Raw genomic sequence first — 25,747 nt, 5'->3', positions numbered from 1 at the left:
CAGCGAGTCGACGTTGTTGGAAAAGCACAGGCAACACGACGGATGCGGAGCACGCACGGAGGCAAGGCAATGCGCGGATTTCTGGGATTTTAGAATCCGGTGAACAATCCTCACCTAACGCTATGGGCACAGGCACCGGAGTACAGCGGTGCACGACGAGATCCACAGAAGAGGCACTGAAGAGGAGAGCACTCACCTGGCTAACGGCGAAGCGCCGGCCACAACCCCCGCGCCGTCCCTGGCTCGCGTCGTTCTGTCGAAGATCCGGTCGCCCGCGTCGTTCCGTCGAAGATCCTCCGATCCGACAGTACAGATCGTGGCACGGCACACGACAGTGGTGGACGAAGCCATCCCCTCTCCCGACAGCCGCGACGGCTGTCCTTGCACGCGAATGCCGGCGCGTTGCCGTTGGGGCCGTGTCGCAGAGCCCGAGATCCACTCGAGCGTGTGGACGGGACGACCCTGAGAGGAGACGGGTCACTGGTGGCGTCGTGCCGTCGTCCCCACTGTGGACCCACACCAACGCTGAGCAGCATCCAAACGGGCCCATATGTACCGTACACGCACACGTCGCAAGCTGACGAGTTCACGTGAAACGCTCTCGCGGCAGCACTTCCGTGTATCTTTTAACTAGAAGTAATTATCATGCATAGAGGCAGGCAAGCGAGCCTTCAGGTAGCCTTTGCCGGTTGGGACTGGACTGCGCCGTGATGAATCGGATCAACTTATCTCCATGCGTTGAAGGTTTGAACCGCGTCGTTCCAACTTCCGGGAACCATGAAAAACTTTTGGTCTACTCGAGGGGGAGTCTCCTCTCTTCTCGGCTTTCATCAAGTGATCGAGACGCTGGGACCCTGGCAGGCGGCAGATCTATCGTGCGTTTTCGTTCTGTTATTTTTTGAGCGGTGGGGAAAAGGAAAAAGGGAAAAGAAAAGACAATTATTACGGGCCTTCAAATTTTTGGGAGAGATGCAACTTTCTCTTTAGTTGGAGGTAGAATGGTAGATAGAATGTTTTTTTCCTGGTCACCAAGAGAAGGGAGAAACTATTGACAGCTCCTAGCGGAACGAACATATGTCATCTTCACCGGTATAAATTATGAGGGTAGATGATGATACAGGGAGAGCTGCTCGATAGCCATCATGGCCGCCCTGTTCTCCAGCCTCTTAGCCCTCGTCATGGGCACGGTGAGTGCCGCGAAGGCCGTTGTCACGGAGATAATCCCACCGGCCGCGGCATTGGTGGCCAACATAATGGCAATCGCAACCACAACCGCGTCGGCGTCGGTGGCGTGGTTCATCTATTACGTCTGTGCAGTAGCCGCTGCCGCGGTCGACGTGGCCACCGACACCCTGCCGTACGCCGTGGCGGTGGCCAGGACGGCGGCGTGTTCCGCGGTTCAATCCTCGCGGCTGGCGCTGCAGGTCCTGCTGAGTTATCTCTGGAGCCTCTCGTCCGCCGCCGTCGCTGGAGCTGCGCGTCTGGCGACGGTGATGCTCCCGGCGGCCGTGGCATTGGCGGAGTCCCTAGTCGGAGCCGCGTGGAGCCTGCTCGCTGCTGCGGCCGCCGTGGTCGTGCACACGCTGCCGTACGCCGTTCGAGCCTCGCAGCCGTGGCTGGAAATGACGTCGAACCTCCTGCGTCAACTCTACGGGTGGTCGCTCGCCGCGGCTGCTCAAGAACCTCCGGACATGGCCCAGGCCTTCAAGGACGTGGTGGAGTCCGCCACCCGATTGTCGCAGTCGTTGCGCCGTCTGTATGGATGGCTAGTGGCAACTGCTGCAGAGAAGCTCGAGACCGACGCAGCGTATGCATGTGCCGCGGCGGCCTCCGAGAAGCTGAACCCTAGTGACGCTGACGCCTCGGCCGTCGTGTCACGAATGGAGGCAGAGGCCTCCGCCATGATCCAGCACGGCTGGCGGTCTTGGTTCCTGCATGACCGCGGCGTCGCGGTGTGTGTGCTGCTAGCCCTCGCACTCCTCGCAGTTGCCTTCATATGCGGCGGCGTTTGCGCCCTCACTCTGAGCTCTCGCCTTGCTGGCCGACAGGATCACGGCGATCGTCGGCGTTCGGGTTTCGCATCCTCATCAGCGTCAGCGCGTGGGCATAATGCTTGCTCGGGGTGCCACAATATTAGACTGAATCACCCACTGCGAAAGCACATTACGATAGACTGAACGCCAGGATTCTGCTCCCCACCTAGTGGTAGATAGTATACTACGTCGTCGTTCGATTGTGTTTGTCCGATGGATCATGTTGGATTGTTGGCCAATCTTGGATTTCGCCCAGGCTCGGCTACCAGTAGAATGCTGTTGATAGATCAGCTAGCGTTGTGCTTGACGTTTTTCCTACAGAAAGCGTCCGGCGAAAGCAGGTAGCAGGTTTTTCCTACAGAACTGCGATCACATGCGCAAGTGCAAACACAACATGGCTAAGCAAGTGGCTTTACCGAGTGGGCGCCGCCTTGTTTCCCTTTTCTTGGCTTTTGCTAGCTTGCTTTCCCTTTTACCGCCTCCTCAGTCGCGCGCGTTCGACTTTAAGCTCCACTCATCGCTAGCACACCAAACCAGACTCCAGAGTCCAGAGCACACGAGAGCAAGTCACTAGCCATGGCCACCCCCATTGCCAACCTCTCGGCCGTCGTCACGGGCGCGATCGCAGCGGCCCGGGCCGTTGCCACCGAGATGCTCCCGGCGGCCGTGACGAGGCACGCCGTCGCCGAGGCGTCGAGAGCCTGGGTGGCATGGCTCACGAGCCACCTCTGGGCCTGGCTCGCTGCGGCGAGGGCCGTCGCCGCCGACAACATCCCGGTGGGCGCCGCAGCCGACGCTTGGGGGCCCTGCCTCCAAACGGCGGCCAAACTCTCCCACGACCTCTACGGCTGGCTGGCCGCCGCGGTGGTCCAGAAGCTCCCCGACGTCGCCGCCGAGAAGCTGCTGGACGACGCGGCGGCGTGGCTCGTGCGCGGCCGCGGCGTCGCGGCGTACTCGACGCTGGCGCTCGCGCTCCTGGCCGTCGCCTTCCTCGGGGGCGCCGTGTGCGCGCTCACCTGCCGCTCCATGAAGGGCCCCGCGCTCGGCGGAGCGCGCGTGCCCCGCGCCGTCTTCGAGGCCAACCCCAAGCGCTACTACGCCACCGTGCGAACGGCGCGGAAGGCGCGGCGCCGCGCCGGTGGGGCTGGATGCAAGCTGATTCCGGCCGGCCTTCTCGTCGCGTTCGCGGCCTACTTGGCTGCAAAGATGCTCTACTAATGTGTTTACTGTTACGTTACGTACGATAGGTGCCCAAGATCTTATAAGCACGAATGCTACCATCTGTTAGGAGATAGTATTTCTATGGTGCATGATGCATCCTTGATTGTAGGTGCATCGTAATTTCAGTGCTATTTTAGGAACCTCATTTTTCCAAGCGATTTACATTTTCCTAAGATCTCGTTTGTTTCGATGGAATTGAATTCTATTTTAATAATTATAATTTAAACAAAACTAATTAAGTTCATATATTTATATATGTAATATATTTGTATATTATCCTAAATCATATGAGAGAGATAGTTATATACTACATTTATATTGTAGCGAAGCAGGTAAAAGAGTGTGCTATAAGTTGTACAACGAAAAAATAGCATGTAAATCTATAGAATCAATTTCCATCTCTCACCTCATAAATTTCAGATAGACTTATATGATAACTTTGGAAAGTGGTAGAATGTCACATTCTAAAAAATAGTCTATTTCATAGTAAGATTACAATTCATCAAAATGAAAGGAAACAAACAGGACCTTAGATAAATTAGTTCATTTTCCCTTAGGAAAGAAAATTAAAATCCCTTAGGAAAACGGTATTCCCAAACTAGCCCTTAGAGTATAATTGTCAACTGATTTGAACTTTGGACTTGGACAAAAAAAGACAAGTAATACTCTATTTGTCCTAAATTAAAATTTATTTTAGATAATTAATAAATTCATATAAATTTTAATGTATATGTTTTATATATATGTCTATATTTATCATCATCTATTTGAATATATACATGAAATAAAAAACTATAACTTTTAGAATGGAGAGAGTAATATTTATAATACAAAAAATAGATACCATTAAATTACCATTGAGTGTGTTTTCAAGTACCTATTTTTCTTTTTCGTGTACAATATTTTTATAAATTCGTAACTTTTTATACATGGACTGGACTCAGATGAAGATAAAACTTATGAAAATCATATAGCTAGAAAAGATCTACAACTTTGTAATAGATCACATTTTTGTTTGAACACATTCGTGTAGAAATTATTGCAATAATGTCCAAATTTATATCAAAGTAACATACTATACATCATATGTGTGACTCCAATACTCCATAGCTTATTAATAGATACATATTTGTTGCACTATCTTGTGTTGTATTAGACTATTGTATGATTCGAATCTTGCCATTACGTTCGAACTATTGTGTTGGACTATTTTATGATATCAACTTATTGCTATATTGCCATATTAATCTATGTTCTATGCAATGCTTATAGTGTACCTATCTTATGCATGAGCTGAGTTCTAGTGAATAATAAGCAATTTATGTATTATCCGACAAGTATTCCATATCCAGGGACGGACCCAGGTCCATGGCCGCCTGGGCCACGGCCTGAGGCGCAGGTCCAAAATTTTTTTAGAACCTCTTCAGCTCACGCAACCCAGTTAGAAGTTTAGCTTCTTCACACAACAAAACATTGTGTCGTCTTCATTATATGTGGAAAGCAGTCATGGAGGTATTAGAGAATATATATCAAGATGGTCCTAGTTCTCAAAGAACTACTGTATATGGTTTGCTAAAACAAATGGAGACTTTTGAGTTTGTGCTTATTATGCATTTTGTTATCATTGAATTAGCTTTGATTTTACTAGTGGCAACAACATCAGTGGAGAGAGCTTTCTCAGCTATGAGTATCATTAAAACTGAGTTGCGGAATAAGATAGGATAAGAATGGCTTAACCATCGTATGGTGTGTTATATTGAGAGGAAAATTGTCGGGGACCATAATTAGGGGTACCCTCAAGACTCCTGATCTCAGCTGGTAACCCCCATCAGCACAAAGCTGCAAAGGCCTGATGGGTACAATTAAGTCAAGGCTCGGTCCACTCAAGGGACACGATCTCGCCTCGCCCGAGCCCAGCCTCGGGCAAGGGCAGCCGACCCCGGAGGATTCACGTCTCGCCCGAGGACCCCCTCAAGCAACGGGCGCACCTTCGGCTCGCCCGAGGCCCAGTCTTCGCCAAGAAGCAACCTTGGCCAAGTCGCCACGCCGACCAACCGTATCACAGGAGCATTTAACGCAAACATTTAATGCAAAGGTGGCCTGACACCTTATCCTGACGCGCGCCCTTCAGTCGACAGAGCCGAAGTGACCGCAGTCACTTCGCCGCTCCACTGACCGGCCTGACAAGAGGACAGCGCCGCCTGCGCCGCTCCGACTGCTGTGCCGCTCGACAGAGCGAGGCTGACAGCAGCCAAGTCCGGCCTCAGGCGCCATAGGAAACTCCGCTTTGCCCGACCCCAGGGCTCGGACTTGGGCTCAGCCCCGGAAGACGATGAACTCCGCTTCGCCCGACCCCAGGGCTCGGACTCGGGCTCAGCCCCGGAAGACGATGAACTCCAATTCGCCCGACCCCAGGGCTCGGACTCGGGCTCAGCCCCAAAAGACGACGAACTCCGCTTCGCCCGACCCCAGGGCTCGGACTCGGGCTTAGCCCCGGAAGACGATGAACTCCGCTTCGCCCGACCCCAGGGCTCGGACTCGGGCTCAGCCCCGGAAGACGACGAACTCCGCTTCGCCCGACCCTAGGGCTCGGACTCGGGCTCAGCCCCGGAAGACGACGAACTCTGCATCGCCCGACCCCAGGGCTCGGACTCAGCCCTGGCCTCAGCCGATGGTCTCCGCCTCGCCCGACCCAGGGGCTCGGATTCGACCTCGGCCTCGGAAGACAGACTCGACCTCGACCTCGGAGGGGCCTCCACCTCGCCCAACCCAGGGCTCAGACCGACCACGTCACAGAAGGCGCCATCATTACCCTACCCCAAGCTAACTCAGGCTACGGGGAACAAGACCGGCGTCCCATCTGGCTCGTCCCGGTAAACAAGTAATGATGGCGCCCCACATGCTCTATGACGACGGCGGCTCTCAGCCCCCTTACGGAAGCAAGGAGACGTCAGCAAGGACTCGACAGCCCCGACAGCTGTCCTTCCGCCAGGCTCCAGCGCTCCTCCGACGGCCACGACACCATACGAACCGGGTGCCAAAACCTCTCCGGCTGCCACGATGGCATGTACTTAGGGCACTAGCTCTCCTCCGCTAGACACGTTAGCACACTGCTACACCCCCCATTGTACACCTGGATCCTTTCCTTACGTCTATAAAAGGAAGGTCCAGGGCCCTCTTACACAGGGTTGGCCGCGCGGGGAAGGACGGGACGGCGCTCGCGTAAGCCGCTCGCTCCCTCCCGCGTGGACGCTTGTAACCCCCTACTGCAAGCGCACCCGACCTGGGCGCGGGACAAACACGAAGGCTGCGGGTTTCCCCTTTTTACGCCTGTCTCCCTTCGGCTTCCTCCCCCCTTCGCGCTCCGTCTCACGCCGACCCATCTGGGCTGGGGCAGGCGGCGACAATTTACTCGTCGGTCCAGGGACCCCCTGGGTTCGAAACGCCGACAGTTGGCGCGCCTGGTAGGGGTCTGCTGCGTGTTGACGAACAGCTTCCCGCCAAGCTCCAGATGGGCAGTCTCCACCAACCTTTCCAGCCCGGGACGGTGCTCCGTTTCGGGAGTCTTGAGTTCATGTCCCTCGACGGCAGCTACGACATGATACTCCTTCCCCCGCCGCGCGACAGCGACAATGGCGGCCGACAACCTGCCCGCCGGCGGCGGAATCGACGACGTCTTCCCCACGTGGTGGAAGAACAACATTCGGGCTTGTCCCGTCCCCTCCCCCGCCGACGGAGGAGGAGACGGGGCAACCAAGGCCAAGCAGGAGGCGGCACCTCGTCGGCTGTCGAGCGAGTCGACGGCGCCAGCGCCCCAACGGGGGGCACGTCGGGCATCGACCTCGCGTCTGAGATGAAGACGAGCGTTGTCTCCCCGCAACATGCCAACCCCAAGCAAACGGACGACGCCAGCATGCTCGCAAAGGACTTGCTGGGCGTCACCCTCGTACCTGAGACGACGGTGCAGTCTGCCCCTGACGTGACTTCGTCACCGCCCGTCGACCAAGAGGTACCGACCAATTCCCATCTCGTGCCTTTTGGATTCAGCCTCGACCCACCAAGCGACTTCGCTTTGGTGGACGCTCTCATAGAGGTGAGTCCAAACCCTCCGGGGTATCGTATGCGGTCACCCTGGGACCGGCTGACGGCCGTCTCGACCTACGGGCCCTCGGGTTCCGAGGAAGATGACGAGCCCGACTTTAGTTGGGATTTCTCTGGACTTGGTAACCCTAGTGCCATGCGGGACTTTATGACCGCATGCGACTACTGCCTTTTCGACTGTTCCGACGGTAGCCGCAGCCTCGGCGACGAGGACTGCGGCCCAAGTCGTGAATGTTTCCACGTCGATCTAGGGGGTCCCGACAAAGGCAACCATCTTGGTATGCCGGAGAACGGTGATCCCCCTAGGCTTGTGCCTCGTGTTGACATCCTTCGGGAGCTAGCTGTGGTCCCCGTCCCGGCGGGGGGTCATGACCCACAGCTCAAGCAAATCCGCGAGATGCAGGCCAGGCTCAACGAGGGAGCAGGAACACTTGAGCCGTTCCGCCGGGACATTGGGCAGGAATGGGCGGGCCAACCTCCGGCCGGAGAAGTGCGTCATCTACCCCAGGGCATCCAGCACCGCATCGCCGACGACGTCAGGGTAAGGCCGCCACCGGTTTCCAGTGGGGTCGGCTAAAACCTGGCTGCAGCGACAATACTTCTTCGCGCGATGTCAGAGCCATCTACCACCGAGGGGCGGCGTATCCAGAGAGAGCTCAAAAATCTCCTGGAGGATGCTGCGGTCCGACGGGCCGAAAGCTCTGCCTCCCGAAGGCAGGGGTACCCCTCGGAACATCGCGCCGCGACTTCCCAATTCATGCGGGAAGCCTCGGTTCACACCGGGCGCACGCGCAACACAGCGCCTGCGGCCCCGGGTTGCCTCGGCAACGAGCACCATCACCGCAACCGTCGAGCCCACCTCGACGAGAAGGTGTGCTGAGGCTACCACCCCAGGCGTGGGGGACGCTATGACAGCGGGGAGGATCAAAGTCCCTCGCCCGAACCACCCGGTCCGCAGACTTTTAGCCGGGCCATACGACGGGCGCCGTTCCCGACCCGGTTCTGAACCCCGACTACTATCACAAAGTACTCGGGGGAGACGAGACCGGAACTGTGGCTCGCGGACTATCGGCTGGCCTGCCACCTGGGTGGAACGGACGATGACAACCTCATCATCCGCAACCTCCCCCTGTTCCTCTCCGACACTGCTCGAGCCTGGCTGGAGCACCTGCCTCCGGGGCAGATCTCCAACTGGGACGACCTGGTCCAAGCCTTCGCCGACAATTTATAGGGCACGTACGTGCGCCCAGGGAACTCCTGGGATCTCCGAAGCTGCCGCCAGCAGCCAGGGGAGTCTCTTCGGGACTACATCCGGCGATTCTCAAATCAGCGCACCGAGCTGCCCAATGTCACCGATTCGGATGTCATCGGCGCGTTCCTCGCCGGCACCACCTGCCGCGACCTGGTGAGCAAGCTGATGGACATCGCCACCAAGTTCGCCTCTGGCCAGGAGGCAGTTGACGCCATCTTCCGGAAGGACAAGCAGCCCTAGGGCCGCCTACCGGAAGATGTCCCCGAGGCGTCAACTCAACGCGGCACCAAGAAGAAAGGCAAGAAGAAGTCGCAAGCGAAACGCGACGCCGCCGACACGGACCTTGTCGCCGCCGCCGAGTACAAGAACCCTCGGAAACCTCCCGGAGGTGCCAATCTCTTCGACAAGATGCTCAAGGAGCCGTGCCCCTATCATCAGGGGCCCGTCAAGCACACCCTTGAGGAGTGCGCCATGCTTCGGCGCCACTTTCACAAGGCCGGGCCACCTGCGGAAGGTGGCAGGGCCCGCGACGACGATAAGAAGGAAGATCACAAGGCAGGAGAGTTCCCCGAGGTCCACGACTGCTTCATGATCTACGGTGGGCAAGTGGCGAACGCCTCGGCTCGGCACCGCAAGCGAGAGCGTCAGGAGGTCTGCTCGGTAACGGTGGCGGCGCCAGTCTACCTAGACTGGTTCGACAAGCCCATCACCTTCGACCAGGGCGACCATCCCGACCGCGTGCCGAGCCCAGGGAAATACCCGCTCGTTGTCGACCCCGTCATCGGCAACGTCAGGCTCACCAAGGTCCTCATGGACGGGGGCAGCAGCCTTAACATCATCTACGCCGAGACCCTCGGGCTCCTGCGGATCGATCTGTCCTCGGTCCGGGCAGGTGCTGCGCCCTTTCACGGGATCATCCTCGGGAAACGCGTCCAGCTCCTCGGACAACTCGATCTACCTGTCTGCTTTGGGACACCCTCCAACTTTCGAAGGGAGACCCTCACGTTCGAAGTGGTCGAGTTCCGAGGAACCTACCACGCAGTGCTGGGGAGGTCATGCTACGCCAAGTTCATGGCCGTCCCCAACTACACCTACCTCAAGCTCAAGATGTCGGGCCCCAATGGGATCATCATCATCGGCCCCACGTACCGACACACGTACGAATGCGACGTGGAGTGCGTGGAGTACACCGAGGCCCTCGCCGAATCCGAGGCCCTCATCGCCGACCTGGAGAGCCTCTCTAAGGAGGCACCAGACGTGAAGCGCCACGCCGGCAACTTCGAGCCAGCGGAGACGGTTAAATCCGTCCCTCTCGACCCCAGCAACGACGCCTCCAAGCAGATCCAGATCGGCTCTGAGCTCGATCCCAAATAGGAAGCAGTGCTCGTCGACTTTCTCCGCGCAAACGCCAACGTCTTCGCGTGGAGTCCCTCAGACATGCCTGGCATACCGAGGGATGTCGCCGAGCACTCGCTGGATATCCGAGCTGGAGCCCGACCCGTGAAACACCCTCTGTGCCGATTCGACGAAGAGAAGCGCAGAGCCATAGGCGAGGAGATCCACAAGCTAACGGCGGCAGGGTTCATCAAAGAGGTATTCCATCCTGAATGGCTTGCCAACCCTGTGCTTGTGAGAAAGAAAGGAGGGAAATGGCGGATGTGTGTAGACTACACTGGTCTAAACAAAGCATGTCCGAAAGTTCCCTACCCTCTGCCTCACATTGATCAGATCGTGGATTCCACTGCTGGGTGCGAAACCCTGTCTTTCCTCGATGCCTACTCAGGGTATCACCAAATCAGGATGAAAGAGTCCGACCAGCTCGCGACTTCTTTCATCACACCTTTCGGCATGTACTGCTATGTTACCATGCCGTTCAGTTTGAGGAATGCGGGTGCGACATACCAAAGGTGCATGAACCACATGTTCGGCGAACACATTGGCCGAACGGTCGAGGCCTACGTCGATGACATCGTAGTCAAGATGAGGAAGGCCTCCAACCTCCTTTCCGACCTTGGAGCGACATTCCGATGTCTCAAGGCGAAAGGCGTAAAACTCAATCCCGAGAAGTGTGTCTTCGGGGTCCCCCGAGGCATGCTCTTGGGGTTCATCGTCTCCGAGCGGGGCATCGAGGCCAACCCAGAGAAGATTGCGGCCATCACCAGCATGGGGCCCATCATGGACTTGAAAGGCGTACAGAGGGTCACGGGATGCCTTGCGGCTCTGAGCCGTTTCATCTCGCGCCTCGGCGAAAGAGGCCTGCCTCTGTACCGCCTCTTAAGGAAGGCCGAGTGCTTCACTTGGACCCCTGAGGCCGAGGAAGCCCTCAAGAACCTGAAGGCGCTCCTCACGAATGCGCCCATCTTGGTGCCCCCGCTGCCGGAGAAGCCCTCTTGATCTACATCGCCGCTACCACTCAGGTGGTTAGCACCGCGATCGTGGTTGAGAGACGAGAATAAGGGCATGCATTGCCCGTCCAGAGACCAGTCTACTTCATCAGTGAAGTACTGTCCGAAACCAAGATCTTCTACCCACAAATTCAGAAGCTGCTGTACGCGGTGATCCTGACGCGGCGGAAGTTGCGACACTACTTCGAGTCTCATCCGGTAACTGTGGTGTCATCCTTCCCCCTGGGGAGATCATCCAGTGCCGAGAGGCCTCGGGTAGAATTGCAAAGTGGGCGGTGGAAATCATGGGCGAGACGATCTCGTTCGCCCCTCGGAAGGCCATCAAGTCCCAGGTCTTGACGGACTTTGTGGCTGAATGGGTCGACACCCAGCTCTCAACAGCTCCGATCCAACCGGAACTCTGGACCATGTTTTTCGACGGGTCGCTGATGAAGACAGGAGCAGGCGTGGGCCTGCTCTTCATCTCGCCCCTCGAGAAGCACCTACGCTACGTGCTATGCCTCCATTTCCCGGCGTCCAACAATGTGGTCGAGTACGAGGCTCTGGTCAACGGGTTGCGCATCGCCATCGAGCTAGGGGTCCGACACCTCGACGCTCACGGTGACTCGCAGCTCGTCATTGACCAAGTCATGAAGAACTCCCACTGTCGTGACCCGAAGATGGAAGCCTACTGCGATGAGGTTCGGTGCCTGGAAGACAAGTTCTACGGGCTCGAGCTCAACCACATCGCCCGACGCTACAACGAGATTGCGGACGAGCTGGCTACAATAGCCTCAGGGCGAACAACGGTTCCCCCGGACGTCTTCTCCCGAGACCTGCATCAACCCTCCGTCAAGGCCGACGACACACCCGAGCCCGAGAAGGCCTCAGCCCAGCCCGAGGCACCCTCGGCTCGGTCCGAGGCACCCTCGGCTCGGCCCGAGGCACCCTTGGCTCGGCCCGAGGCACCCTCGGCCCCCGAGGGTGAGGCTCTGCGCGTCAAGGAGGAGCGGAGCGGGGTCACGCCTAATCGAAACTGGCAGACCCCGTACCTACAATATCTCCACCGAGGAGAGCTACCCCTCGACCAAGCCGAAGCTCGGCGGTTGGCGCGGCACGCCAAGTCGTTCGTCATGCTGGGAGACGGGAAGGAGCTCTACCACCGCAGCCCCTCAAGCATCCTCCAACGATGCATTTCCATCGCCGAAGGCCAGGAGCTCTTACAAGAGATACACTCGGGGGCTTGCGGCCATCACGCAGCGCCTCGAGCCCTTGTTGGAAACGCTTTCTGACAAGGCTTCTACTGGCCGACCGCGGTGGCCGACGCCACTAGAATTGTCCGCACCTGCCAAGGGTGCCAATTCTATGCAAGGCAGACCCACCTGCCCGCTCAGGCTCTGCAGACCATACCCATCACCTGGCCGTTTGCTGTGTGGGGTCTAGACCTCGTCGGCCCCTTGCAGAAGGCACCCGGGGGCTACACGCACCTGTTGGTCGCCATCGACAAATTCTCCAAGTGGATCGAGGTCCGACCCCTAAACAGCATCAGGTTCGAACAGGCGGTGGCGTTCTTCACCAACATCATCCTTCGCTTTGGGGTCCCGAACTCCATCATCACCAACAACGGCACCCAGTTCACCGGTAGGAAGTTCCTGGACTTCTGCGAGGATCACCACATCCGGGTGGACTGGGCCGCCGTGGCTCACCCCATGACGAATGGGCAAGTAGAGCGTGCCAACGGCATGATCCTGCAAGGGCTCAAGCCGCGGATCTACGACGACCTCAACAAGTTCGGCAAGCGATGGATGAAGGAGCTCCCCTCGGTGGTCTGGAGTCTGAGGACAACGCCGAGCCGAGCCACGGGCTTCACACCGTTCTTTCTAGTCTATGGGGCCGAGGCCATCCTGCCCACAGACTTAGAATACGGTTCCCCGAGGACGAGGGCCTACGCCGACCAAAGCAATCGATCTAATCGAGAAGACTCACTGGACCAGCTTTTCGGTGTTTTGGGTCCGACCGCACACCCGGGGTTGCCCCTCAAGGTGTTTTAGGAGTAGGACGGTGTCGCCGACTGTAGCCAAATGGTTCGTGCCCGATGCACGAGGAACAATGGACAGTGTTTATAGGTTCGGGCCGCTTCGAGATGCGTAACACCCTACGTCCTGGCGAGTATGCTTTGTGTAATGGGTTACAAGGGAGCTCTCGTAAAGAATTGAGGTAGGTGGCTGAGTAGTAGGATCGATCGTTCTGAAGGGGTGCCCCCTAGGCCTTATATATTCGACCGTGAGGCAATACATGTGGATATGCACCTAAGAGATAGTGAACCGTTTTGTCTATCTTCCTATGATTCTGCCGACTTATCCTCGCCTGGTTACGTCGTTCGGGGCTCCAGCGCGGGAAAGTCGGATCTTCTGTTGTGGTCGCTTGCTCAATGCTGTGGGGTCGTCCGGGTTTGCGCCCACCCGGCCTTATGTCGATCTGCTTCACTAGTCGTTTCTCCCCACGCCCATGAAGGAGTGACCTCACGATTTATTGGGCTCTTGGGCCTTTCGTGAGGTCTTTTATCCTTCCAGTGGACCCGGGGGATATCTATCCCCCACAAGCCCCCGATCTTCGGGCTAATTTTAAGATAATCAGCCCAAAGATCCTAGGTCCAGCTTGCGGTCTTTGTTTATGATAAGAGATGCTTTCCAAGCAGTCCGGTAAAAATGATTTTTTACTGTCTCCTTCTGCTTAGTTCACTCGTAAACTGGAGCCTTGTTTCATGCTTGTGCCTTAGAGGTCGGCATTTCTTATTGTAGGACCCTGGACTTCATTGGGTGCACCGGAGGTGCACCCAATGGGTGTAGCCCCCGAGCTTCGAGTGGATTTTGGAAAATAATCCACTCGAAGGTCTTCATCAGAAATTATTTTTATTTTCCACTTGTACTTTGGTTGAGGATCAATCTTGTCTTCAATCTTGCCTTATGCCTTAGAAGTTGATGTTGTCTTCTCTTGAAATGGTGATTCAGGTGCACCCAATGGGTGTAGCCCCCGAGCTTCGAGTGGATTTTTGAAGATAATCCACTCGAAGGTCTCCCTTTCATGTCTTTTTGCTGAGGGTTATCTTTTCTTTTTTCGAATGCCTTAGAAGTTGGCATTATGTCATCCATATTATGCTTTAGAGGTCAGCATTATGTCATCAATATTATGCTTCAGAGGTCAGCATGTATTTTGTCTTTTGCAGCCGAGTTCGTGATCCGCCCATATCTTGCTAGGTGGTGTAATTTATTTGCTCTGCGACTGATTGGACATTTGATGGACGTTCCCTGGCTAGTCTTCACGTCGCTTCTGTCGGTCAGATTTTGTACTTCACTGGCTATATTTGGCTTTCCTTTGATCCTTACTGATATCTCATTTTTGTCTTGAGGTATTCATTGCATGCCCTGCACGGATGTGACAGTTTTGAAAAATATACTCGATAATTCCTGGGCGTCCCCCCCCAATGGGTGTGGGCAAGGGACGGCTTGGTACGCTGAGTGTTTTAGCCGGCTGCTTCTGAGTAGTAATGTGATGTGACGGCGGGCGTAATCATATCATCCGTGTTTGTTGACTGGAGTCCCAATGGGTGTTGCGTTGCGGCGTTAGCCGCCTGACGTGTCTTCAGACGGGTTGAAGTGTGTATTGAATGCTTCGCGACTGTTCAGTGACCGTGGTTGGAGGTGAGCGGTTGCCTTCTTCTTCTATAAATAGTGCCTTTGCCTCTCTGGTTTTTTCACATCTCTCGCTGTTCTCCGCTGCTTGCTTTCTTCCTCTCCTTGCATTTCCACCATGGGCAAGAACAACAAACGCAAGCGCGAGCCGACTCCTCCATCAGAGGACTTTGGCGACTCGGAATACTCAGAGGAGGAGTTCTCCTCTGAGTCCAAGGGGTCTTCGGCTCCCGTCTCTCCCCCAGCGTCGTCCGATGACTCGGACGACTCTCAGGGGATTGCCGCGGAGGTCTGGACTTACATCCGGGCCGTCGAGCGCTCCGGGCTCGAGGGCTCGGATGAGTTGGAGTACTCCTCGGACGAGGAGGACTCGCCCGAGGAGGATGGCGAAGGTGACGACGACGACGACGACAGAGGCGACGGCAGCGACGACGGTGACGGCGGCAGTAGGGGCGGCAACGGCGGCAGCAGGAGCGGCAACGGCGGCAGCAGGAGCGGCGACGACGGCAACAGCAGGGGCAGCAACGGCGGCGGCAGCAGCAAAGGCAGCAACAGGGCCAGTGGCTAGGTGCCACTGGTCTTTAGATGTTAGTATAGTATAGTTAAATAATGTAGTAGTATTTAGTAGTGTAGAGTAGTATAGTGTAGTGTAGAAGTAGTAGTAGTAGTAATAGCAATAGGGAAGTATCAACTCATAATGAGTTGATTTGTAAGTACTGTTACTTCCCTTAAATGAAGAATGACTTCGCCTCCTCCTGTGCCCATTGTTTTGTTTCGTAGCAAGTTGATTTTTTGTGAAGTTGATTTCTTTAGAATGGAAACTAAGTAACTCGGGCATCATATGGCCGCTTTGGAGGTGATGGCCGAGCTATTGTTGTCAATATTTCACGCATTTGAAATAGAGTCCGAGTGATGACGAAACTATGTCAGGCGTCGGAATGATTGATGACCACGTCGGCGCTCTTAGAGCTGACAGCCGAGTGTCTTGTGACATCGCCAGCGTTTTTAGAGATAGACGCCAAGCGACGGATGACAACGTCGGCGCTTTAGAGATAGCCGCCGAGCGACTGGGGACATCGTCGGCGCTTTAGAGATAAATGCCGAGCGACTGAGGACATCGTCGACACTTTAGAGATAAATGCCGAGCAACTGAGGACATCATCGGCACTTTAGAGATAAATGCCGAGCGACTGGTGACAACATCGGTGTTTTAGAAATAACAGTCGAGTTAGAACGGGCCGTGTCGGCCATTTTGAGGGTAACAACCGAGTGATGATGTGGCACACCGGGGTTTTAGAAGTAATCGCCGAGTGACGATGTGGCACGCTGGTGTTTTGGGAGCAACTGCCGGGTGCTGACTAGGCGCTTTTGGAAACAGTATGTGACTCGGGAATATCCCATAAGTATTGCGCTTTCAGCCGCCTCTGCTTTCCGTGCCCTAGTTCTTGCTTTCCTGCCTTCAGATTCTCTCTGCAATTCGTCTCCCACTCTGTTCGCCAGTAGAATTGAGATGGCGCCCAAGCGGAAAGCCTCGAGTTCATCCGCCGTGGTGATTCCCCCAATCGACCCCAACAGCCAGTTGCCTTTCGCAGGTAACCATATGTCCGTTGTCTCCGAGCCTGACCTTCTCCACCTTGTGTCCATCGGGGTCCTTCCCCCGTGGGAGCTTTGTTCTTGGCGGATTTGCCACGGGTCACTGTTCCGACAGAGGATACCCACGAGTCCGTGATTTATGTTCCTTTTCTTCTCCGCGGTCTTGGTCTCCCCATTTCTCCCTTTTTCCACGGCCTCCTTGATTTCTACCATCTTAACTTGACCCACCTGTTAACGCCTTGGTTGCCTCGCTCGAGGAAATTCCTGATGATGAACGACAAGTTCACTTTGAGGTACCTTTGGATCCTAGTGACGCAGAAATAAGTGCTATGCTTGATTTGCTGGCTGAGGACTCTTCTAATGCTGCTCCTTCTGGGACGTTGGTGGTGGCGCCTCCCCCAGAAACTGATACAACCTTGGATGTTCAGAGGCCCGTCAGCGTTCGCCCAAGACGCCCTTCCCGAGTCAATCAACTTGATCCTCCTGCTGACGAGCAGAAAAGGAAAAAGAGACGTCTCCGGCGAGTATCTAGTTTGGATCGGGATGTTGGTCCTTCAGTTCCTGCTGCTGAAGAAGTGCATGTTCCTGAATTTACTGACGCTGAACTCAATGGGTGTGCTCCACCTGCTGCTGATCCCAATGGGAGTGCTCCTTCTGCTGCTGGCCCCAATGGGGTGCTCCTTCTGCCGCTGACCCCAATGGGTGTGTTGTCTGTGTTGCTGATGAAAACGACGGGGAGGAAGAAGAAGAGGTCCCTTTGACTCGGAAGAACAGTCGACAATATGTCGCCAGTGGTTAAAGTAGTGGAGTTCCTTCTCCTACTTTGTCTGCCCTCATCGGTCTACAAGAATTGTCCCTGGTGAACTTTGATCAGACTCTTGAAGATATGGTCCCAGAAGATCTGTTATCGGAGCCAGCGGATGATGGTGTGATGGAGGTTTGTACTGATGTGCTCGACGCTGGGTTGGGGTCATCCCGCGCCTCATCGACCTTAGAGCGCGGTCTTGAGGGTCAGGAGACTGACTTGGATCGTCTTGCTCCCATGGAAGTAATTGAGGGACCCTCAGCCTTAGAGGCGGCTATTGCAGAGAACTTGGTCCTCGAGGATGGTGTTGACACTTGCCCAGCCCCCGAGGATGTTGCCGGGGATGACTCGGCTCGGGTGGGGAACGCAAGCCACTGCCCAGCCCCCGAGGGTACTGCCGGAGATGATCCGGCTCAAGTGGGTAGCGCAAACTATAGCCCAGCCCCCGAGGGTGTCCGAGCGGGGTCTCCCTCTTGTACCTCCATGGATGTTCACGCAGGATCTTCTCCGCGCTCCGGTTGCATGGTGGTAGCCCAAGCTTTGGGCCAGGCAGTCGCTTTAGAGGCTAGCGTTCCCGCTGACCAAGTTTTGGGCTCTGTTGATGGTACCGAGTTGGTCCCTGCTGGTTCATTGCAAGCTGCTTCGGGTGGCGACCTTACGCCAGGTCGTCAATTGATTTCTCACGATTTGGGAGTCCCTTCGTTCTTCTCCAATCTCCAGGTATTGTGGTATATTCTGGCCTGACTTTTACACCATACGAACTGCTGCCAACACGCTCATATGTACTCCATATCAGGCATTGGTGGACGAAATGGCTAGTCAGCTGAGGTTGCAAGGTGCTTCTGTTCCAGAAGGAGCTTCATCTCTACCACGTTGGAATCCGGTGTTGCTCCAACATCGCGTCTCTGATTTGGAGGCGACGAATGCTGGTTAGTACTCTTTTGCTTCTTATTGTCTATCTTATTGAACTGCTTTACATTTTGACTCTTTTTGCTTGATTGTCCCTTGCTAGATATGGCTCGGCAGATTTTCGTCCTTGAAGAAAAACATTCTCGAGGTCAGGCTGAACTGGTCCAGCGGTGTTCTGATTTTGAGGAAAAGTATTCTCAAAGCCAGACTGAGCTGGCCTAGGTCTCTGCTGCTCTGAATGACGCTAAGACGCTGAACTCTACTCTTCGCGCTCAGCTTGATTCTGAAAAGGTGACTTATGAAACTGTGCCTTGTATTGCTGTGTTTTTATTGCTTGCATGATGTTTGAAGGAGTTGATTCTTGTTTGCAGGAAGAAAAAAGTGCCCTTGTTGCTTCTCGTGACAATCTTGATAGACTGTATCGTGATTCCAGCAACTCGTTGACCATCCTAGAGAGGAGTCATCGCTTCACCATGGAGGAGTTAGACAATCATCGCTGTAAGCTGCAGGAATCCACAGATGAAGTGATCCGTCTCCGGCAGTTGATATCAGCTAAGGATGCTGCTATCAAAGAACTCCGTGCTTCCAAGAAATCCATCGCCTAAGAGCTAGAGACTACTCAACTGGCTGTCAAAGTTGCTGAAGAAACTTCCATTACTCTGAGGGCCCAGCGTGATAGAGCCATGGATAAAGCCATTCGCGCGGGGCGAATCTTGATGAGGAGACCCGGCGTGGTTGTTCCTGAAGACATAAGGGCTGACGTGAACGCTGCACCTGATTCCTCAAGTCGCCCTTCTTCGTCGGTTGCTCCTGAGAAAGATATTGCGAAATAGAGAAATATTTTGCGTGCTTTGAGCGCGCGGTTAGCATGATCGAATATTTGTTAGAGGACACCATTTCAGTATTTGGATGATATTGTTACTCTCCTATTGTTTTGGAATTCGACAGTACGTAAATTTGCAGTAGTAAAATGTTGTGTGATGGTTTTGAAACTTATTTATGGGATATAGAAGTCACCCCTATATGAGTATTTGTAAGCACGTGAAATCGTCTTAAGTCATCGCTGACTTGAATCGATCGCTTTTGTTAGTAGGGCATAGTGGTCACCCCGAGTTAAGTAAGCGTGAGCATGTTGCACCGTCTCAAGTTGCTGCTGACTTGAGCCGATTGCTCTGTTAGCAGGGCATAGTGGTCACCCCGAGTTAAGTAAGCGCGAGCATGTTGCACTGCCTTAAGTCGTTTCCGACTTAAGCCGATTGCTCCGTTAGCAGGGCATAGTGGTCACCCCGAGTTAAGTAAGCGCGAGCATGTTGCACCGCCTTAAGTCGTTGCCGACTTAAGTCGATTGCTCCGTTAGCAGGGCATAGTGGTCACCCCGAGTTAAGTAAGAATGCAAGTCAATCATGAACAAACTGAGTATCTTTGAAGCCTCTTTTTTTATTGATGATATATTTCCCGTTTTACAGAGTACATCGTCGTCCCGATAGCTTTTGAAATACAGCTAGGGATAAAACTTCCTGAGGTGTTCTATATTCCAGGAGTTTCCAATTTCTGTGCCGTCCATCTGAGTGAGACGATATGATCCCGGCCGAGTGACTTCTGCTACTATGAATGGTCCTTCCCATAAGGGCGATAGCTTGTGCCGTCCCTCCCCCGTTAGAATTTGGTGGAGGATGAGGTCTCCTACTGAGAAGGATCGTTGTCGCACGGCCTTGTCGTGATAGCGTCTCAGAGTCTGCTGGTACTGTGCCGATTGAATTACTGCGTTCAGCCGCTCTTCTTCGAGTACATCGACATCTTCCAGCCTGGTTGCTTCGGCCTCTGCTATGCTTTCAAAGATCAACCTTGGCGCCCCAAACTTGAGATCAGCAGACAATACTGCCTCTGACCCATAGACCATGAAGAAAGGGGTGTTTCCATGTAGAGCTCGGCTAGGTTGGGTTCTTAGGCTCCAAACGACGTAAGGCAATTCCCTTATCCACTTTCCTGCGAACTTCTCATTTTTATCGAAGACCTTTTTTCTGAGTGCCTCCAATATCATCCCGTTAGCTCGTTCAACTTGCCCATTGGCTCTCGGGTGTGCTACCGAAGCATACTTGACCTGGATGCTTTTTTGCTCGCAGAAATCGAAGAACTCTGAACTTGTGAAGTTGGACCCCAAGTCGATTATGATACTGTTCGGTATTCCAAATCTGAATATTATGTCTTGTATGAATTCCACGGCTTTAGCTGAGGTTAAAGAAGCAATGTGTTTGAACTCTATCCATTTAGTGAATTTGTTGATTGCTACCAGTACATGAGTGTATCCTCCTTGAGCTTTCTTGAAAGGTCCAATCATATCTAGCCCCCAGCATGCAAAGGGCCAAGTCACCGGTATGGTCTGCAATTGCTGTGCTGGTAGATGTTGTTGCTTCGACAAGTACTGGCAAGCTTCACACCTCTGAACTAGCTCGGCGGCATCACTTTTCGCTGTTGGCCAATAGAATCCCGACCTGAAGACCTTCCCGACTAGTGTCTTGGACGCTGCGTGTACTCCACATTGTCCAGCATGAACCTCATCCAGAAGTTGCTTCCCAGTAGACGATAGAATGCATTTCATGAAGATGCCTGATGCGCCCCTTCTGTATAGTGTCTCCCCAATGAGTGTGTAGTGAGCCGACTGTCTGGCGATGCGCTCGGCCGCATTTTTATCGTCTGGCTCCTCTTCATTCTTTATATATCTGATGATCGGCCTTCTCCTGTCATCAGAGCTTGACTCTGGTTGATTCACGATATTACACTCTTCTGCCTGATCCATTGAGATGCTTGGTTGTTGTATTTCTTGTACAAAGACTCCGGGTGGGACCTGAGTTCAACTGGATCCTAGCTTGGACAATACATCGGCTGCCGTGTTTCGATCTCTTTCTACATGATGAAATTCCAGGCCTTCAAATTTATCTTCTAGTTTCCGTACGGCAGTGCAATATTTTCCCATTGAATCATTCGAACAGTCCCATTCTTTGTTTATCTGGCTTATGACTACCAAAGAATCTCCGTATACCATTAATCTCTTGATGCCTAATGATATGGCGATGTTTAGTCCGTGGATCAGAGCTTCATACTCGGCTGCATTGTTAGAGGCTGGAAATAGCAACTGGAGGGCATATTTGAGGTGCTCGCCTCCAGGTGCGATGAAGAGAATTCCCGCGCCTGCTCCCTGCAGCTTCAACGACCCATCAAAATACATCCGCCATACTTCTGCAGTTTCTGGGTTCTCTGGTACTTGTTGTTCAGTCCATTCTGATACGAAGTCAACCAATGCTTGGGTTTTGATGGCAGTGCGAGATCGAAATTCGATGTCATGAGATCCTAGTTCACAGGCCCACTTGGCTATTCGGCCAATGGCTTCCTTGTTGTGAAGGATATCCCCTATCGGAAAACCAGTGACTACTATGACTTTGTGGTCATCAAAGTAGTGACGTAGCTTGCGGGTAGTTAGAAGTACTGCGTATAATAGTTTCTGAACTTGAGGATACTTTTTCTTCGAAGGACCCAGAACTTCACTGATGAAATAAACAGGATGTTGTACTGGGTAGGCATGTCCTTCTTCTGCTCGCTCGACTACCAACGTGGTGCTTACCACGTGAGTCATGCAAGAGATATACAGCAGTAGATCTTCAGCTGGTTGAGTTGATGTGGCTCGCCGTGGCGGCTTCAGTACTGGTGGGGTTGTCAAGAATTTCTTTAGTGCATCTAGGGCTTCCTGTGCTTCTGAAGTCCACTGAAACTTGTCCACCTTCTTTAGTAGCTTGCAAAACGGTAAACCTTTTTCTCCTAGCCTGGATATAAATCTGCTCAGGGCTGCCATACATCCAGTAAGTCGCTGAACCTTCTTTTGTGATCGTGGAGCTTCCATTTTCATGATAGCTTCAATCTTATCCGGATTAGCTTCAATTCCCCGGTGGCTGACAATAAATCCGAGTAGCTTCCCTGCCGGTACCCCAAAGACACATTTTTCGGGATTAAGCTTCCATCGATATCGTCGTAGACTGTTGAAAACCAGCTGTAAGTCTTCGATGAAGTTTTCCGAGTTCTCTGTTTTGATTACTACGTCATCCACGTAGGCTTCCACACGCTTGCCCCAGTGATCGGCTAAGCATGTTTGAATGGCTTTCTGATAAGTCGCTCCAGCATTTTTGAGGCCAAACGGCATGGAGGTATAGCAGAAAGCACCGAATGGAGTGATGAACGCTGTTTTTCCTCGTCTTCCTTTGCCAAACTGATCTAATGATACCCGGAATAGCAGTCCAGAAAAGACAGCACAGAACATCTAGCGGTGGAGTCTACCACCTGATCTATCCTAGGGAGCCCGAAGGGATCCTTTGGACAATGTTTGTTGAGATCTGTATAGTCGACGCACATGCGCCAATCCACTTTATTCTTTTTGAGTACAAGAACAGGGTTGGCTAACCACTCGGGATGTAACACCTCTTTAATAAACCCAGCCGCGACCAAGCGAGCCAACTCAGCGCGAATGGCTTCTCTTTTGTCGGGCGTGAAGCGATGTAGTTTTTGCCGGATCGGCCTTGCTTGGGGGTAGACCTTCAGTTTGTGCTCGGCCAGTTCTCTCGGGACTCCCGGCATATCCGCAGGTTGCCATGCGAATACGTCTCGGTTGTCTTGCAGAAACCGGACGAGCGCGCCTTCCTATTTATCGTCCAGGCTGGAGCTGATGATGGCAGTCTTGCGTTCATCAGCAAACCCCAGGTTGATCCTTTTAGTTTCTTTAGTCGGCTGCATAGAGGTCGCGGCTTGAGCTTCGTTCGCCGGTGCTGTAAGGTCTTCCTCAGGCTTAGAGTTCGCCTGCGCTGAAGAAGTTGCCGACGGTTTGGTGCTGAGGGCTGCTTGGATGGCCACTCGGAAACATTCTGCGGCGCCTTGGAAGTCAGCGCGCACAGTTATGATTCCTTGTGGTCCTGGCATCTTCAGTATCATGTACGTGTAATGCGGGATGGCCATGAATTTTGCCAATCCTGGCCTCCCGATGATGGCGTTGTACCCGCAATCGAAGTTTGCCACTTCGAACCTCAGGAACTCGGTTCTGTAATTCTCCGGAGTTCCGAAGGTGACGGGCATGTAGATGTGGCCCAGCGGGTATTCCCCCTCGGTCGGCACGATGCCGAAGAAAGGAGTGTCCGACTCGCGGAGTTCTTTGAGGTGAACTCCCAAGCCTTGGAGTGTCCGGGGGAAAGTGACGTTGATGCTGCTTCCCCCGTCCACTAACACCTTCTTCACCCTGCTCTCTCGGATCACCGGATCGACGAGGAGCGGGTACTTGCCCGGGTGGTCGAAGTTGAGCCATTGATCTGCCCGAGTGAAGGTAATCGGGTGCTCCGACCACCGGTACGGAGCGGGAGGACCGGTGGTTGCCACCAATATCTGGCGATCGTTGAGCTTTTGTTGTCTTTTGTTCTCCTGCGATCCATGTCCGTCGAAGATGATGTTGACCTCCCTGTCAATGCGTGGGAAGGCTCCTCCTTCCCCCTCCTCCTGCTGCTAGGGTTGTCGTGGTTCTTCTGGTCCTCCCCGCGGCGGAGGAGGAGGTAGAGGTTGGAAGGGTCGGCCGTGTCCGATGGAGTGCTTGAAGTCCCTGCAGTTCCGCAGGGTGTGGCGCATGTCCTTATGGTACGGGCACTGGGCGTCGAGGATGTCGTCCAGTGTGCGCTCGCCTCCGCGAGGTCCACCCCGGGCACGGGAGGCAGGTGGTCCGGCGGCGTGCACCTCTTCGCGAGGTCTTTTCTCCCAGCGTTTATCGGGTTGCTGGTTCGCGTCGCGTCGTGGCGCTGCCGGTGCGGGCTTCGCTCCCCCGATGAGGTCTTGAGCTCGCTCGTCGGCGGTGATGTAGAGGTCGGCTTCTCAGAACAGCTGCTCGGAGGTAGTCGGCGCCTTCTACATTATGGCTCGGACGAAGGCCGAGTCATTGGATCCTCTGTAGAAGTCCTCGATCACGGCCGCCTCCGTGACCTTGGGGATACGATTTCTCATGGTCTGGAACCTTTTGAGGTACGACCGGAGAGTTTCGTCCCCCCGGCGCTTGATGGATTTGAGATCCCATGGTTGCGCTGGTTTGTCGGAGAGGGACTGAAAGTTGGCGGTGAAGCGTCGACTGAAGTCGTTCCAGTCGTCGATGCAGTGTCGAGGTAGATGCCGCAACCATTGTAGTGCGTCTTGCCCGAGGACAATGGGTAAGTACGCAGTCATCACGTCCTCGGATGCTCCGGCGGCTCAGGCGGCAGTGGTGTAGACGGCCAACCAGCCTCCTGGATCCTGCTTAGGTTCATATTTGTCGACATTGGATACCTTGAAGTTAGGGGGCCATTGAATGGCCCTAAGGCGCGGAGTAAGGGCTGTCACTCCACACGTGTCCTCCTGTCGTCGGGGATGATGTCTGTTCCGGGGAGGGGAGTAGTCGTTGTGGTTCCTCAACCGACCCCGGGTAGTACCGCCAGTCGAAGCCGTTGCTGACTCGGTTCTGGTTGCCTGACTCCGAGCTGGGATGTCGTGATCCCTGTCGTACTCCTCCCGGCGGCGGATCTCGTTCTCATGCCGTCGTTCACGCGAAACGTTGATGGAGCTTCGCGCGTCCCGGTGACTGTTGATGGCGTGTCGTAGATCGTTCGGCGGGTGAGCGAGCGGTAGTAGATGATTGGCTGCCTGGGTGAACAGACGTCGATAGCCTTCGGCGTCGGGAGTCCGAGGGAGTCCATCTGCTATCCGAGCTAGTACCCCTCCGACTTCACTCGACGTGTTCATGGCTCGGGCGAAGTCGGGATTCAGATTGCGCCCGAAGAGTGGATTTTCCCGGCGCTGCCTTGCGTCCTGCTCGGCTTGTTCCTGAGCTCATCGGCGATCACGTCGGTGGGAATTCCTTCGTTCTCTGAAGACACGTTCCTCCGGAGTTTCTCCTATCTCCGAGACCTCGTCCCGCGAAACAGGTTGCTCCGGATCCCGTTCTCCGGCCTCATGATGTCGCCGAATGTTTCGGCGCCGGTTTCTCCGCCGGCGGGATTCCCGCTGAGGTGGTTCTTCTCCGGGTGCGGTCGGCTCGTCGTCGGAGACGGGGGCGACTCCACTCTCCCGATGAAGAGGATGTCGGGATAGAATGGTGCGGCGGTCGTGGCGATCTTCTTCCCGTTCTCCTTTGAGGGTGGAGGAACGGAAAGAACGACCTGCTTCCTCCCGGTCTCTTTCTTCCTTGCGATCTGTGTCCATTCTTTCGTCGGGGAAGTAGACAATGGAGTTCTCCGGGTCAGCGGGCTCTCGGTCCCTGGCTTGCCGAGGGCGATCTTTTTTCGGAGCGCTGGAGGTCGCGCTTTTTCCTTCCTCACCCCGATATTCTCGGAGCGTGTTGGAGTGGACTTCTTCTTTCGCGGATCGGCGATGCGGTGTAGAGTTCCCTCTTCATCTGCTATGGACGAGATCGTTCCAAAGCAGAATACGGATTCGGGTCGGAGGGTGATCTTGCTGTAGAAGGTGACGGCCATTGAGCTAGCTTGGATTGGCGACACACCCCCTACCTGGCGCGCCAGCTGTCGGTGTTTTGGGTCCGACCGCACACCCGGGGTTGCCCCTCAAGGTGTTTTAGGAGTAGGACGGTGTCGCCGACTGTAGCCAAATGGTTCGTGCCCGATGCACGAGGAACAATGGACAGTGTTTACAGGTTTGGGCCGCTTCGAGATGCGTAACACCCTACGTCCTGGCGAGTATGCTTTGTGTAA

The 25,747-nt window shown here is 54.5% G+C and overlaps 1 protein-coding gene across 1 annotated transcript; it reads left to right on the top strand.

The window, feature by feature from the left end:
* Window positions 1-2,563: 2,563 nt before the first annotated feature.
* On the top strand, window positions 2,564-3,449 carry LOC100277469 (EAC2). Its single transcript, NM_001151019.3, has one exon. The coding sequence runs from the start codon at window positions 2,610-2,612 to the stop codon at window positions 3,249-3,251; it is 642 nt and encodes a 213-aa protein (NP_001144491.2). The 5' UTR covers window positions 2,564-2,609; the 3' UTR covers window positions 3,252-3,449.
* Window positions 3,450-25,747: the final 22,298 nt, after the last annotated feature.

The sequence above is a fragment of the Zea mays genome, chromosome 9 (assembly GCF_902167145.1).
Source record: "Zea mays cultivar B73 chromosome 9, Zm-B73-REFERENCE-NAM-5.0, whole genome shotgun sequence".
In the NCBI taxonomy this organism is placed as follows: Eukaryota; Viridiplantae; Streptophyta; class Magnoliopsida; order Poales; family Poaceae; genus Zea; species Zea mays.
This window is presented reverse-complemented; position numbering and strand designations above follow the sequence as displayed.

Excerpts from the sequence above, each read along its gene's own strand:
- LOC100277469 (NM_001151019.3), top strand. The coding sequence starts at position 2,610 with ATGGCCACCCCCATTGCCAACCTCTCGGCCGTCGTCACGGGCGCGATC.